A 14,713-nucleotide genomic window follows, 5' to 3' on the forward strand; every position below is an offset into this window, starting at 1 on the left:
CATATGCAAAATCAAACAATTAAGTTTCATAAGATTAAATCAGATTTGACTCAATCATCAACTATCAAATAGTCTTGGCATCTCCAACTCACCCCCAAACTCCATTTCTTCCCTCATTCTTCTCCAACCCTACCTCATTTTCACCTCCATTTTTGGAGATATGAATAGTATTCCCTAAATATGGGGGAATATTATTCATATCTCCAAAAATGGAGGTGAAGTTTGGTTGCCAATTTTAATCTCTCTTATTTTTATTTTATATATTTCTAGTTTATTTTATCTAGGGATGAGCAGTTTGTCCCAAATCCCGATCCCGTACCGGTACCGTACCGGAATCGATACCGAACCGTACCGAATTTAAAAATACGGGACGGTACTTGGTACTCAAAATAATGAAATACGGGAATCGGTACTGCAGGTATCAGTACTAGTACCGAGTATCGGTACCGGTGATGTTAATTCGGTTCGGTACTCGGGATTAACTTTCGATCAAATTCGGTATTCGGGAAATCGGGAACGGGACGGGTCGGTACCAGTTCCGTCCCACGCTCATCCCTAATTTTATCTACTAATTATAATTTAAATACAGGATTTAATATTTATAATATCATGTTATACACTAATTTATATTAATTAATCATAAATATAAAGTTTAATTAGTAGAGATGTGTATTTGACAATATATATATATATATATATATATATATATATATATATATATATATATATATATATATATATATAAAAGTTATAAAAATGAAATATTTTAGGAATATACTTTTTGGGGTAAAAAATAGAATAAGATTAGAGATGAAACACTTTTACTTCATTTTTTGCTCCATTTATGGAGGAAAAAATAAAGATGGGTTGGAGATGATCTAATAAGTAGTTTATCCATCAAACTAAGGGAAGAGAGTATTAACATATGGTATTCTCTCATTTGGAGCATAACTTTTTTTCTTCCGTGAAAACCACTAAAAAATCAAGTTATTTCCAAAAAAAAATCATTAAAAAGTAGTTTTTTCAAGAAAAAAAAAGCTTTTTAACTACTGAAATCTCAAATATGAATTCCACGTTTTTTTGTTTTTTTTATTTTTTTGGTTAAAAAGAAAGGGTAACATTATTGAAAATGAGGTTAAAAAAAAAAACAATATATATATATATATATATGAAAAGGAAATATACATTACAGCCCCACCTAAGCTTAGGTACTAAACCTCTTGAAAATACATTGTTTTACTATATAAAGATTACGGTTAATGGATTCATGATTAATACTTCAAGATGTAAATTCAAGATCGACACAATATGGTTTAGGGTTTAGAGTTTAGGGTTTAGGGTTTATGGTTTAGTGTTTAGATTTAGGGTTTAGGGTTTAGCTTTAGTGTTTAGGGTTCAAATTTAGGGTTTAGGTTTAGGTTTAGGGTTTAGTTATATTCACTTGGATGAAGTAATAAACCATAATTAAGGAAAGAAAACGAAGATAATAAAACAATAATAAAAGAAAGAAATGTTATGGAGAATGATATATTTACCAAGTGAAACCAAACCGGGTATATTTAGCATGTTAAAACGATATATTTTAGAGGTTTAGTACCTAAGCTTAGGTTGGCTGTAATATATATATATATATATATATATATATATATATATATATATATATATATATATATATATATATATATATATAAACACGTCTATGAAATTATAAATTAATATAATACATAAATAAAATAAACACGTCTATGATGTGACTCTGCAAAGTGCAAACCAATTAGAAAAAACAACGGAAATGGCTCGATAACATATTTACAATACAAATAGTGGTCTAGCATACAAGACGAACAATAAAGATATTCATTAATTAGTTTTCAACGATGTGATTTCCAGAACAATATTTGGCCGATTTATTTAAATAAAAAAAAAACCCTCCAATCTCCACTGAAGAAGGAGATTGATTAATTAGCAAGGCGGGCCTTCTAGACGTATGTAATCATACATAATACCTTGAAATGGGCTTTGGTTCCTGGGTTGTTTCAGATAGATAGTGTTTTCTCCTTCAACAAGTAGCGAGCCTGAAATGTCTATGTTGTATAGCCAATATAGCCCATGAATCCCTAGTCTCGCAACTGCATTATCCCTTCCTATCAGTCCTGTTGTAAACACTGGACGAGGCTTGTTTGGATCATTTACCCGAACCTACAAAACAACAAAATATCCCATTTTCTTAGTTACTAAGACAACTAAAAAAAGGGTTAAATGCAAAAAAGAAAACATACTACATGGAAAAATCTACCCAATTATACAAATGTTATCAACATACAAACCAATTTTCATTGCTATAACTGGGTTGATTTTTCTATAAAAATAAAAATAAAAATAAAATGAATGAATGAAAGTAGTAGGTTATGTGTGCAGAGATTTACTATATACCTGTACTTCTGCAAGAGATGCCCCAGCAAGTGCTATGCGTAACTTATATATAGCACGCTGGAGATTCTGGAGTTTGAACTTTATTTGCCATGTGGTTCCTTCATATGAATTGTCTTGTTTTCTCCTGTCATGCAAAATTTGTCACAATATAAAATAATTCAATGCAACATTTGATGAGGGTATAACTCTGAAATATTAATTATTATATACCTTGGAACTTGAGCATAAAACCAGTGTTTGCGATAATCGCTCTCCCCAATGGTGAATACCAAGTCTTGATGAGGGTATAACTCTGCATACCTTTCCCATAAGCCATACTGCCTAAAGTTGCTGATAGAAAGCAAAATAGACGATGATGAAAATGAATTTCTTTATTTACAGTATAAGATAAGAAAAGAAAAACCTAAAACACCTAAACCTGTTGGGATTATTGAGGAAAAGTGGGTTGATGTAGTTAGGGTTAGGATCTGGGACATGGAACTCTGCAGCAGACCGGTCTGGGATCCCGATTTCCCATAACGTAGGACCGTCTCTGGGAGGCTCATAAACAAGATCCCCCACGTAAATATCACACCCTACAATCAGATTAAGAAGATTAAGGGTTCAACATCGAATGATTTGATTTTTTTTTTTTAATTTTGATTGCAACCTTGATTACCTGGGGTGATGGTAATGGGAACATGATATCGGTAATCTCCAATAAATCCAGGCACCCAACCATACAAATTATATTCTCCACCTCTTATATTCTTAATGCAGAAATCACCCCTGCCATCTGCTTCACTCCAGAACTGGTAATCCTGCATATAATACATATTCCATTGCAATTATAAAACTACATAAATAAAAATGGATTCTTTCTAATGTTTCGTTCCATTCCATTCCAGGAAGGAATGTAAAAAAAAAATAAAAAAAAAAAAAAACCACACCACACCAACTGGTTGAGAATAAAGATTAACAAAATGGAAGGAATTACATCCCTTCAACAATTGGCCATTCCATTCTGTTAGACAAAACAAATAACTTTTTTAATTCCAATGTGATATCATAAAACCCTTCATTCCCTGATTCCATCATACCAAACATTACCTTAATCATCTTACTTCAAAAAAATAGGTAAAACTTTGACTTACGAGGTCAGCCAAACTAACTTTTAACTTCAATTTAATATGAATTTTATTAAGTTGAACAGGAATTAATGTCAATAGGACAAAAATTGTAATCTCTTATCTCATCCAAAAAGGTGGCTCACTCTCAATCTCTTATCTATGTGAAACACAAAGTCATTAACGCCCTCGTCCTTATCATCAAAATTAGCCCCAAAACTCACCGTAAAAAGGAAAAAACAAAAAGGGGAGGGGGGGGGGGGGGGGGGGGGGGGGGGGGGGGGGTCACCTTGCATTCTCTTTGCCATGATCCAACATCTCCTGGTGGAGCTAACCCAACATAGGCACCATTTGCTGGTATGTCATCCTTGTGAATGTATCTTAAATGGAAATAAATATGTTATATTTGAAATCAAAATAGAAATAGAAAAAATTAAAATAAATAGGTCATCAGTCTAAAAATAGAGTTACCTGTCTCTAACAAGTAATCTGCCTCTAACATTTCCTCGGTCATGTGATTTTGGGAAATCCCTGGACGCTGGAAAGCTATACGGCCAACTCTCCACTTCAACCGTCATCTGGTATTATTTCATTTCAAGAAAATCATTTAACGTTATTTCATACCCACTCACAAAGAAACATAGATTCTATACATACATACATACATACATACATACATACATACATACATACCTGTCTTTTTGCATCATCCCAAAGTGTAAGAGGATCTTGGCCACACATTGTTGAATTTAGATACATGAAAACCGGACCAAACACCTTTTTCCATGGCTCACCTTGCCCAAATTTTGGGACTAAATCATCCCCAGCATAATGAGCACCAACGAAAACCTGGTCATGTATTGGAGGCCCGATTAAATGTAATTTGGTTCTGATGTTCATTTCTTCCTATTACAGAATTGTTACTTTGAAAATATCTACAATTTTATTCAAATACAAAGCAGTTTTTAAAGTATAATGTCCTACTAAGAAATATTAATGCTATAATTGAAGGTAGGTAGTTACAGCTAGGCAAGTGGGGCCCACATGGGAACAGAGATTCTGCTTGAGTGGGCCACCAGTGCGGAACTCATTGCTGGGTGTAATTTGCCAAAACCCTACTGGAGGATCATTGGATATCCAGCCATGCACCATGAGGTTCCTGTTTTCACAAGTGTACTGATACTTGTCATCCACCTACACAAGCACACCATTAATATTTTGATTTTTGAACTTGTAAAAAAAAATAAAAAAATAAAAAAATAAAAAGACCTCTCCTTTGAAGGCAGGCACGACTGGGTTGACAAGTGAAACAGCTTCCTGGTAGGCAAGGGGCTGGGATCTTCCTGGTAGTCGGTCCTCTGGCAAGGGCATGTATCTTCTTCTATCATCTGCTACTGCCATGTAATGAAACCTACCCAAACCCTAAAACTCATAATTCATAATTCAAAATCTCACACTTTGTTTTGTAGGACAAGATAAACCAGGTGGTCTTGTACTATATTTTTCATTCATTAGACTGGGACTGGGACTGATGTCAATTGGACAAAAAAGTCGGGACAACTGTGCATGAGTTGATTGAAAATACAATATGTAGTTTACTTACTTGTCTTTTCTAAGTTTGAATGCAATTCGCGTTTCTCCAAGACTGAAAGCTTGCCATTCTTCAGAACCCAAGTGTTCATAAATGGCATACGAATAGAAACCGGAGGAACCACGAAGCAGAACAAACCTAAAAAAAAAAAATTACAATCGCTTTCCCTCATTGACTAGAAACCATCATAGAAGACAAAATCGATAACCTCTTGTCTATGTTTATAGGAGCAACTTTTCCCCGAAGGGAAGGATCCCAAGGTCTTGAAAAAGACACCTCTACTTGTTCCTCTGTTTCCACTATAACCTTAAAGCTTGTTCCTTTGATCCTGTAACAAAATGCCATCACTATGGGAAATGTACAACTTCTTTCACTTTTTTATATTCCATATATTCATAAAAGAGTAAAGTAAGTTTCCAAATATATATATCACGATTTTGTGAGCGTACACTTCAAATACTCCTTTTCTTCCCGAGTCATCTAGAGCACTCCACACAACGTCCCAATACCTGCATTATTTATTTATTTTATTTTATTTCATAAATAAATTTGTATACCATTGATAGCCTGAAGCTACAAGTTGAAATGTAAAACTTTGGTTTGGATTGCAACTTACCCTCTGTTACCTTCGTGATTAAGAACCTCAAGGATGTTGTCAAGGCCATTGTATCGTACCCCAGTCACAAGGCCTTCTGGTTTCGATAATGTCACTTGCAGTATGCCATTATCAATCACCACCTAAAAGCACCATTAGGCTGAATAACCAAAAAAAAAAAAAAAAAAAAAAAAAAAAAAAGATGAGAAAAGCGGATGAAGTTACATGATGATCTTGAATCCGCAATCGTACACCCATACAAGACATTGGTCCAAGTCCCTCGTGATGATTCCCTGAATGGAATGAGATATAGCAAAATGACATTATATAAGATGATGGCATAAGTGAAACCTCACCATTATCGTAATTTCCTTATTTGGACTTACAAGGCCAAGGATCCTCATCACTAAATTCACCAACAAGTGAAAATTATTGTGGTGGTTTAATAATTGCACAATTTTTTTTCTTTATAAACGTCTAATCCCCATATCCTCTTTAGCTTTGTACAAACGAAAAAACAAATAGCCATATATAAGGGTAACTTTCATGATCGCTGCAGATTGATTCATATAGAATTTGCCGGTGGATACAGAATAGAATTATATAGTGATTTGGAATGAACAGTTCATGGTGCAACTCCAACAAAAGTGATCCACGGTATTCTGAGTTATTATATATATATAGAAGGAATTGTTAGTTTGTTACCTCCTCCACAGGTGCAGACACTAGTAATCACTGTTCTGAAGCTACTCCAAATTCCCATAAAATCCCGATATTGGTAGCTTAATAACCAAAATCAGAATCCAATTGCCATTTTATCGCCGCCATAAACTGCCACGGACACGTTCCTACCCAAACCGTCAAGAGGATTTCCCTGCCAACGCCTTATGCTCAACCGGAGGACGTCTTTTTGTGAATGTGCGCAAGTGTGAAATGGGAAAGTTATGTCCGTAATGAACGGAGAATTTGGAGGGGGTATCAGTTGCAGACAGTTTATTCCTTTGAAATTTACACCGGTTTTTGGATCTCAAATCACAGGGTTTTTTGGACAAGCAGCCTATTTTAGCCTATTTTAATAAGAAGAGAAAAGAGGATGGTTATTGTTTATTGTTTATCGTTTATCGGTCATTTTATTTATATAAACTTTTTTTTTCTAACATTTAATATATTTATTGTTTATTGTTTATTTTCACCACAATAAGATAATTCAAACACATTTTAAAAAAATGATTATTCTCACAGCAATAAGCTAATAAGCTAAAACTATTTATCCAAACACCCCCTCAATAATAGCATTTGTTGTTTGGTACATGCCGGACAAATTGTGTGCCAAAAGATGATAAAAATTGTTTACGATTAGTTTTACTTTCAAACTTAGTTATTTGGGGAAATTACATTTGTTAAAATGCACATATAGTATTTATTTTAAAATTTTAATTCAGATTGTCCCTTGTTTGGTTTCAACTTGCACGATTCATCCCTCAAATGCAATTTTATTGCAAACTTAATCTGTTCCAGAATTGAAATGACGATAATACTCTTGTGTTTTTATTTTATAATTAATTTAATGTTTTTACCCTTATTATTATTATTTAAAATAAAGCCCTTTCACCTTCCCCACGCTTTTAATCGAAAATAAACACACAGATTCGATGAGAGGGAAAATAGAGACTCAAATCGTCGGCCACCACCATCATCTCCACCTGCGGTGAACCTTTTATCTCCATTTATCACCATCTCCAGCCAACTCCCTCAGCCTTAGAAACGAGGATATCAATTTCATATCAATGCCTCTTCTCAGATTCTAATATTCGATATGCTTCTTTAACGAAAGAAGGTTTGTTGTAATTATTGCTTGTTCGATGTCATGTTTAGATGAAATAGACTCACCATAGTGACTCTGACAATCCCCTATTTGTATGGACCAATACTACTATCTCCGGCGGTCCCCTCTCCGTCTCTGCCACTCCTGTCCCCTTTCTTTGAATCCAAACTATTGATGGAGATGATGTTGGAAAAAAAGAGTAAAGTCCAGATCAATGGCATCGTAAAAGGGAGAGAGGTGGTTCCTAGCGGGTTCTACATAAAGATGGAGACGTTGCCACTGCCTAGGGTTTCGAACCGCCATCTAGGGTTTCAGATTGAGCTCCACTGCCTGTCTGGGATAGTAACACTAGAAATAAAGTGTGCAAGATGACGTGGTGGTTGTCGGAGGTCAGATTCTTCACGTTTGGTGGTGCTCAGCATCATCGATATGAGGTTCTTTGATAACAACGGGATTTAAGGTAACCACCAATGTGTTTTATTTTGAATCCTCTTTCTTATATTGTAACTCGTGGGTTTCGATTTACAGGTTTATAGTTTGATTTTCATGTTTAGGGTTTAGTTATATTTGATTTCAACTTCTTGTTTATTAAATTTAGGTGGCCGCCGAATTTTTGGTAAGGAGAATGTGGGATGCGTTCAATGGTGGTTGGACATAAGTCATATCTTCCAAAATAGGTGGTGGGAGAGAAATAGGAGTGAAAAGTGGTGGTTTCTGGTGGTGATAAGTGATGGTTGACGGTGGTCATAGGTAGTGATAGGTGGTGGTAGCTAAAGTTGAGAAAAACAGGGAAGAAATATGACATTTAATCAATAGCGACGATGGTGTTTATACTTAATTAAACATTTTTTAATAGATTAATAATTAATAACAAATCAAAAAGGAAATAAATAAGGGAAAAATGGTCTTTTTATGTTTAGATGGACGAGGCGTGTAAGTTTTAAACAAATGAGTGACGGTCTGAGTTAATTTTTAAAAATAGGAACTAAACATGCGTTTTGCCACATGCACGAGGGACAAATGGTGTAATTTACCCTAATTATTTAAATGGGAAATCATCGGAAAATCCAAATATTTTGAGAAAAAAATTTATGTTTTAGTCTTACATTTATTATTATTATTATTATTATTATTATTATTATTATTATTATTATTATTATTATTTGAACAAAATAATCTAGGATACCGGGTAAATTGAACGTGTTGGCATTTTTCATCCGGTCACCCTCATTTAATCGATTGCATTTGTTGATGCGACCTTAATTGGCTTAAGTGGAATAAGGCTAAACACACCCTCATTTACAAAAGAAGCACAAACCTTTCTATATCGCCCTTCTCTTGTTTCACCCATCTCAGTAATTTAGGGTTTTTACCCATCTCGAAGGAGGCAAATGGACGACGTGTATAATTTGGTTACGATAGATATAGAGCTTGATGATTGTTTTAAAAGGAAACCAAATTCTCGATGTAAAGATGAACTTCTGAACATTCTCTATGAAGAGGACGATGATGCAAATGATGGTGTTCAAGCTCAAAACAATGCTCAACTTCAAAACAATAACCAAGAATCGGACTCGAAGTATGTGCAAGGTAGTGATGAAGAAGATATTGATGATGGTTTCGAGTATTCTACCCACCACCCAAATGTTAAATGGAACATAATGAAACAGGTGTTTGGTGAAAGGTATGAATCCCCACATGAGTTGAAATTGTGTTTAACTAACCATGTTATTAGTAAGGGCTATCAAATTCGTTTCAAAAAGTGTGATGGTGTTAGACTAGTGGCAATATATGGTAGTGATCTGTCACACCCCAAAACCAAGAACGGCGGAAACGTTTTGGGGCGTAGGACGTCATGTAAAGTATCACAACAATGCAAAGTAGTAAATAAGCAACAACATCATCCATTGCATTAATAGTATAATTTCACACAAGTGTGTTCTTTAATAGAATAAGACACCAAAACAAGTAATCAAAATTAAAAGACGAGTCTTGAACACGCTCCGTCTTCTCAAAACCCGATCGACTGTACCTATCTACTGATGACCTGAGAATACAAGTTATTTTGAAAGCATAGATCATCATTAAAGTTGGTGAGTTCATAAGTATTTAGTGTCAATGTTTGTGTAAGTGTAACATCCTGAAATTCAAGTAAAGCTATTTAACCCTTCCCTTTTGTCAAGTTGTCAAGATTAGTCCCTGTAGTGAGTTCTTGTAGAAAATGAGTATGTTGGGCGTACTGGGGCGTACGTTGCGTGTACTCATGCGCTTAAGTTAGACGCGGACTCGCCTGGGTACGCTGGGCGTACCCAGGGTTATGTTGGGCGTAGCAGGCCCATATGCAAACCCTAATATTTGGCTTGTGCACTATATAAGGGATGCTAAGGCTCATTTCTCAGCCTCCATATCAGAGAGTGAAACCCTAAGAGAGCCTTCCATCGTCCTTAGCTTGAGTGTGGGTGTTTTGGAGCTAAAAGTGCATTGGTGTGTTAGTGAAGAAGAAGGAGAGAAACTTGTGGAGGCTAGAGCTTGAAGTGCAAGTTTGGATCTGAGATCTTCAGAGGAAGGAGCTTCATGTAGAAGTATAAAGTTCAAAACTTTCCTCTTTACTTGGTTTGATGTTGCATGGACCATTTCTAGGGTTAAGAGTCCCAAAGGTGGAGACTTTATGAGTGTAATGGACTCCATGGACCTAGATCTGTCCCATTTCAGTGATATTTGTGTTATAGATCCATAAAAATCCCAACTTGGTCGCTGTTATGGGGTCATGCTTGAGTTATGAGCTTTTTAGGGTTGGAAATGGAATTTATGGGTGTTAGCGACTTGTCCAACCATGCAAAGGCTTAAAGTCACCAACTTTATGGATTAAGAGGCTTAGGGATGGTCAGATCTGAAAGTTAGACGTGTGTCTTAACTGTTTAAGACCCCAAAAGCTAAGGAGTCTAAAACTGGGAGTTACGCGGGGCGTAATCCCAGTACACGCGGCGTAAGGGGTCGCGTACCCCGTTTCTGTGAAGACGCCGGGTATGCCCAGCGTACATGTTTGGTATGCGCAGCGTAACCTAGAGAGTTGACTTTTGTTGACTTTTATGGTTTGGTCAACTTTAGGGTCTTTGAGCCAAGATATGGGTAAAATGGTCTTTTACCCTTCTGAGATTACTAAGATAGGGAATAGTCTAGCATTGAGAGATGTATTGATTAAGAGTGTTTATTTCATATGATTAGGCAGAGGCTAGACCAGATTTTACAGAATTCGAGATTACCGAGTTACCCGAGGTGAGTCTTCTCACTATACTTTACCTAGAGTGGTAATTAGAGTTATATGACAAAGTATCTTGTATGCTATTTATGTGATTGTGATGCATTGCATTGTTTCTATGTGATTTATGTTGTGTATGTTCCAGAGTTTACAGAGTTAGAACCGGAAGGTTCACAGAGTTAGGACCAGAGGGTCCACAGAGTTATAGCCTCGAGTGGCTAATATGTGTTATATGTGGTATTTTGGGGAACTCACTAAGTATTTAGGCTTACAGTGTTGTGTTATGTGTTTCAGGTACCAGTGAGGATCGCGGGAAGGCGCCGACATGATCAGTACACACATGAGGAGTTTTTATGCATTATGATCTTGGATTGTGTTTCTATGGTTGATATGTGATACAATGACATTTTTATAATATTTATGAATGAAAGTATGTTTTTTTGAAAATGTAAAATTTGTTTGAAAATTTTGGGTGTTACAAGTTGGTATCAGAGCCTTGGTTTGAGGGATTCGGGTGCACCTTCGGGCGTATCTGAACTCAAACTGAGGATTTGAGATATTTTCAAAATAAAATTCACAAAATTTTCTCAAAGAAGTAAAAAGTTTTTGAAAGAGCAGAGCGGAGCTGTGTGTACGATCAGCTAGCGCCCGAACGGTGATTTCCCAAAATACCCTTACATTATGAGTTATGAGATATGTTATGATATGATATGCATGCTAGAATAGGCTAGGTACTCTTATTAGGACTAGAGTGGTCTGATTTGTGATGCCTTAGCCTAGGGGTTTTGCTAGGAGATGCTTGAGAGCGAGTAGATAGCAGCGAGGAGCTATGAGAGATCTGCTAGAGAGTAGACTATACATAGTGAGAAAAGAGTACTTGGGATTTGGGATCCTAGGAGGAGGACTTGGGATGAATACTGATGTGGTGTGGACGGTAGTATTGGGACCATACTACTGAAGACACTGGAGCAGTACATAGCCCAAGTAAGAATCCTTGGGGTACCACGGAACGAGTAGGGTCGAGTTATCGAGTGCAAGTATGTTTGAGTGAGTCTCTAATATGTTTTATGTTGTATTTCAGAGACATCATGGTTGGGACACGCCACAGACCAGGGACCAGCGGGGTGAGCGATGAGGAGCTCCGCCAGATGATCCATGAGGAGGTGGCTGCGGCTATCCATGCATAGATTCCAAAGATGTTTGGGTCTATTAAGACCACTCTGATTGAGACTTTCGATGAAAGATACGCAACGGTTACTGAGGCTGCAGCCGCTACAGCTACCGCAGCTGTTGCTGCTGCCAGACCTCAAGGTGGCGATTTGTTGTTGTTCCGAGAGTTTTGCAACACGAAGCCACCAGAGTTTGATGGGACGCAGGATCTGATTGTTGCGATGAGATGGGTTTATGATATTGAGGGATGCTTCTATACGTGTTCTGTTGGATTAGTGTCTAAGTCCATAACTATTTTGGTATGTACTTGACCCGATGGTGCATGGTCCTTGTGACAACCCGAAATTTCCATTTTGAACAAACCATATCAAGCCAATAGAAGTAGAACAGTTTCAGTGAAATTCCAGACTTCGGGTATAAGTTTGGCAGTTTTTTTTAAGGATTTACACTTAAAGAGATATTAAGAGAGTGGATGCACTAGGGTTTTGTGCAACACTATTGTTCCAATACTCTAGGATATTAGAGTTCATTCCGGGAATAAAAATATTTTCTGCCAAAAATCCTAGGACTATATATAGAAAACTGAACCAAATAGTTCATTAGTTACATTTCCAATTAGAGAAAAGCCAAAATTCTCTCTCACGGATCTTCGGGTTTTTATCCCAAATTGTGAGTAACTCTTTCTAGTAGTGTTAGAAAGCTTTAAATGTGTTCATAACATAGATTACATAGCTAAGTCATTCGATTTAGGAGTTTACTCCCCAAGGTGTTCTTGGGCGGTAAACTCCCGAAACCAAGCCTAGATTGTCCCCCGTGATTTGTAACTAACTTGGACTTGTATAGGAGTGTGTTAGGGACATGAAATCAAGCAAGAACCACCCAAGTTTAGGAGTTCACGACCCAAGAGTATCTTAGGCCGTAAACTCCAAAAAGCATGCTCAAAATGGTGCTTTTAAGGCACCTAAGGCCTTAGGCTTTTACCTAGACTTGTTCCCATTAAATCAAGGGCCTTAAACACCTAGAAATCACCTTGCAAAGTGAGTTTACGGCCATGACATGGTTCATGGGCCGTAAACTCATTAAAGGTGCACCAAAGTGTGTCAAGAGTCTTCATATGTTTGGAACAAAAGCCTAGTTTAGTTCCTAGATAATTTAGAGACTTGAAAACACCATAAACATCCTCCCAAGGGAGTTCATGGCCGTAAACTCCATGGGATATGGTCCCAGGGCCGTAAACTCCTCAAAGGAGTTAATAGGAAGCCCAAACACTTGATTTAGCCTTGAAACAATTCACCACTAGAGTTGTATTAATTCTAAGCTTCATTTAGAGACCTTATTGAGAGTTTACGGCCAGGAGTTTACTCCCCTGGGCCGTAAACTCCAAAACATATGGTCATTTGACCATAAACTCCCATTAGGGGCATTGCACTCCTTTGTTGCAACCCATTAGCCTCCTAGCACTTGACCAAAAGTGTTTTCCTCGCGTTAAAATGTTTATACTTGTATAATTAGTGTTTTAATCACTAATTATTTATATACATATGTCTTCATATGTAATCAGGATCATTGTGTGTGTGTGTCTAAAGTCTTCACTTGACACCAAGCACTTGCCCGATCCTTCCTTACGATAACAGTCCGTTCAATTCCAGTCACTTACTGCAGGTGAGTTCATACCCCTTAATCAATGTTTTAAACTGTTTTTAAATGTTTTATGGGGGGATACAAGTAGAATTATGCTAATTATTATATCAATCACATGTGATTAATAAGCAACATTCAAATGATTGGCTACTCATTAGCCGTTTTACCAAACAGTTTCCTTCAAATGTTTTTCATAAACACTTTCTGTGTTTAAAAACTCCTTATTACACTGTACATTTTATTCTGTATATTACATTTCAAACTTATTTACAATTGTGTTTCAAACAAATGTTCTTTATACTAAACTGTTTTATCAAACCCATGCCTTCGAAACCATTTTATAGATCGACATCAAGTCGATCTTTTCTTAGAAAATATTTATGTTCAAAGGTTTTACAAATCTTATTTTATGATTTTATATTATAAATTGCATGCCTCTATATGTATAGTTATATAAGAAATGTTTAAAAGACTTAGGAAGGCTATCCACCCTATTTCCTTTTCGCGCTTGAGATGTGGTCTGGTGGGATATCGGGTACTCGTCCGAAGATCGTTTAAATATTAGTTATATATCATGTGTACATATATAGTCATAAAAGGTCCTTCCAGTTCATCCCATGCCCTTGAGTAGCAAGGGTATACATCCATGTTCATACGTACCAGTTAGATTACTAGTAAACTACCATATGGGTAGTTTAGGAAGATACTAGAACTATTACTAGAACGCGATATCATACTATGAGTCAGTTCATTCATGAGTCAATACTTACTACTATGAGTCATCATTTTAACACACTCTGCTCACGTGCCAATGATGGCCCACAAGAGCGCGTTGTCTCGATAGTCAATCGGATTGACACGCGATGAGACTTGCGTGACGGAGCTTGACTTGAGCTGTTAGTTATGTTCTGCAGCAAAGTATCTTAAAGGATAGGTCATTAATATTCATGTAATTTACTCTTAAAAATATAAGATCAGCGATTTGATAGAAAACATTTTCATTTTGTTAAAAAAACACCCCATAGAGTATTATTTTTTTTGGCCATTGTCGCTGTTAACAATACAAAGAAAATGACCAAAACCCCATCTCGAT

At 36.4% G+C, this 14,713-nt stretch overlaps 1 protein-coding gene across 2 annotated transcripts; it reads right to left on the bottom strand.

Moving 5' to 3' along the window:
• Positions 1–1,774: 1,774 nt before the first annotated feature.
• Positions 1,775–6,776, bottom strand: LOC111910738 (probable rhamnogalacturonate lyase B). 2 transcript variants are annotated; one of them, XM_023906564.3, is made up of 16 exons: positions 6,431–6,776; positions 5,951–6,018; positions 5,747–5,868; positions 5,580–5,639; positions 5,339–5,458; positions 5,143–5,268; positions 4,809–4,950; positions 4,563–4,733; positions 4,233–4,388; positions 4,011–4,117; positions 3,829–3,919; positions 3,092–3,233; positions 2,852–3,008; positions 2,644–2,763; positions 2,434–2,557; positions 1,775–2,199 (listed from the first exon to the last, which is right to left on the bottom strand). In XM_023906564.3, the coding sequence occupies exons 1-16, from the start codon at positions 6,486–6,488 to the stop codon at positions 1,963–1,965; spliced, it is 2,001 nt and encodes a 666-aa protein (XP_023762332.1). In that variant the 5' UTR covers positions 6,489–6,776; the 3' UTR covers positions 1,775–1,962. The 2 variants fall into 2 exon arrangements, with proteins under 2 accessions (XP_023762332.1, XP_052626565.1); XM_052770605.1 differs by lacking the exon at positions 6,431–6,776 and having other exon boundaries at positions 5,747–5,840; positions 5,951–5,990.
• Positions 6,777–14,713: the final 7,937 nt, after the last annotated feature.

This window comes from Lactuca sativa, chromosome 4, assembly GCF_002870075.4.
Source record: "Lactuca sativa cultivar Salinas chromosome 4, Lsat_Salinas_v11, whole genome shotgun sequence".
Taxonomy (NCBI): Eukaryota; Viridiplantae; Streptophyta; class Magnoliopsida; order Asterales; family Asteraceae; genus Lactuca; species Lactuca sativa.

Bases quoted from the DNA above. Each gene is read 5' to 3' on its own strand.
- LOC111910738 (XM_023906564.3), bottom strand. From the start codon at position 6,488: ATGGGAATTTGGAGTAGCTTCAGAACAGTGATTACTAGTGTCTGCACC. The intron at 5,640-5,746 runs GTAAGTTGCAAT...TAAATAATGCAG, and splicing joins AATCACGAAGGTAACAGAGG to GTATTGGGACGTTGTGTGGA. The intron at 4,118-4,232 runs GTATGTATGTAT...AAATAATACCAG, and splicing joins GGGATGATGCAAAAAGACAG to ATGACGGTTGAAGTGGAGAG.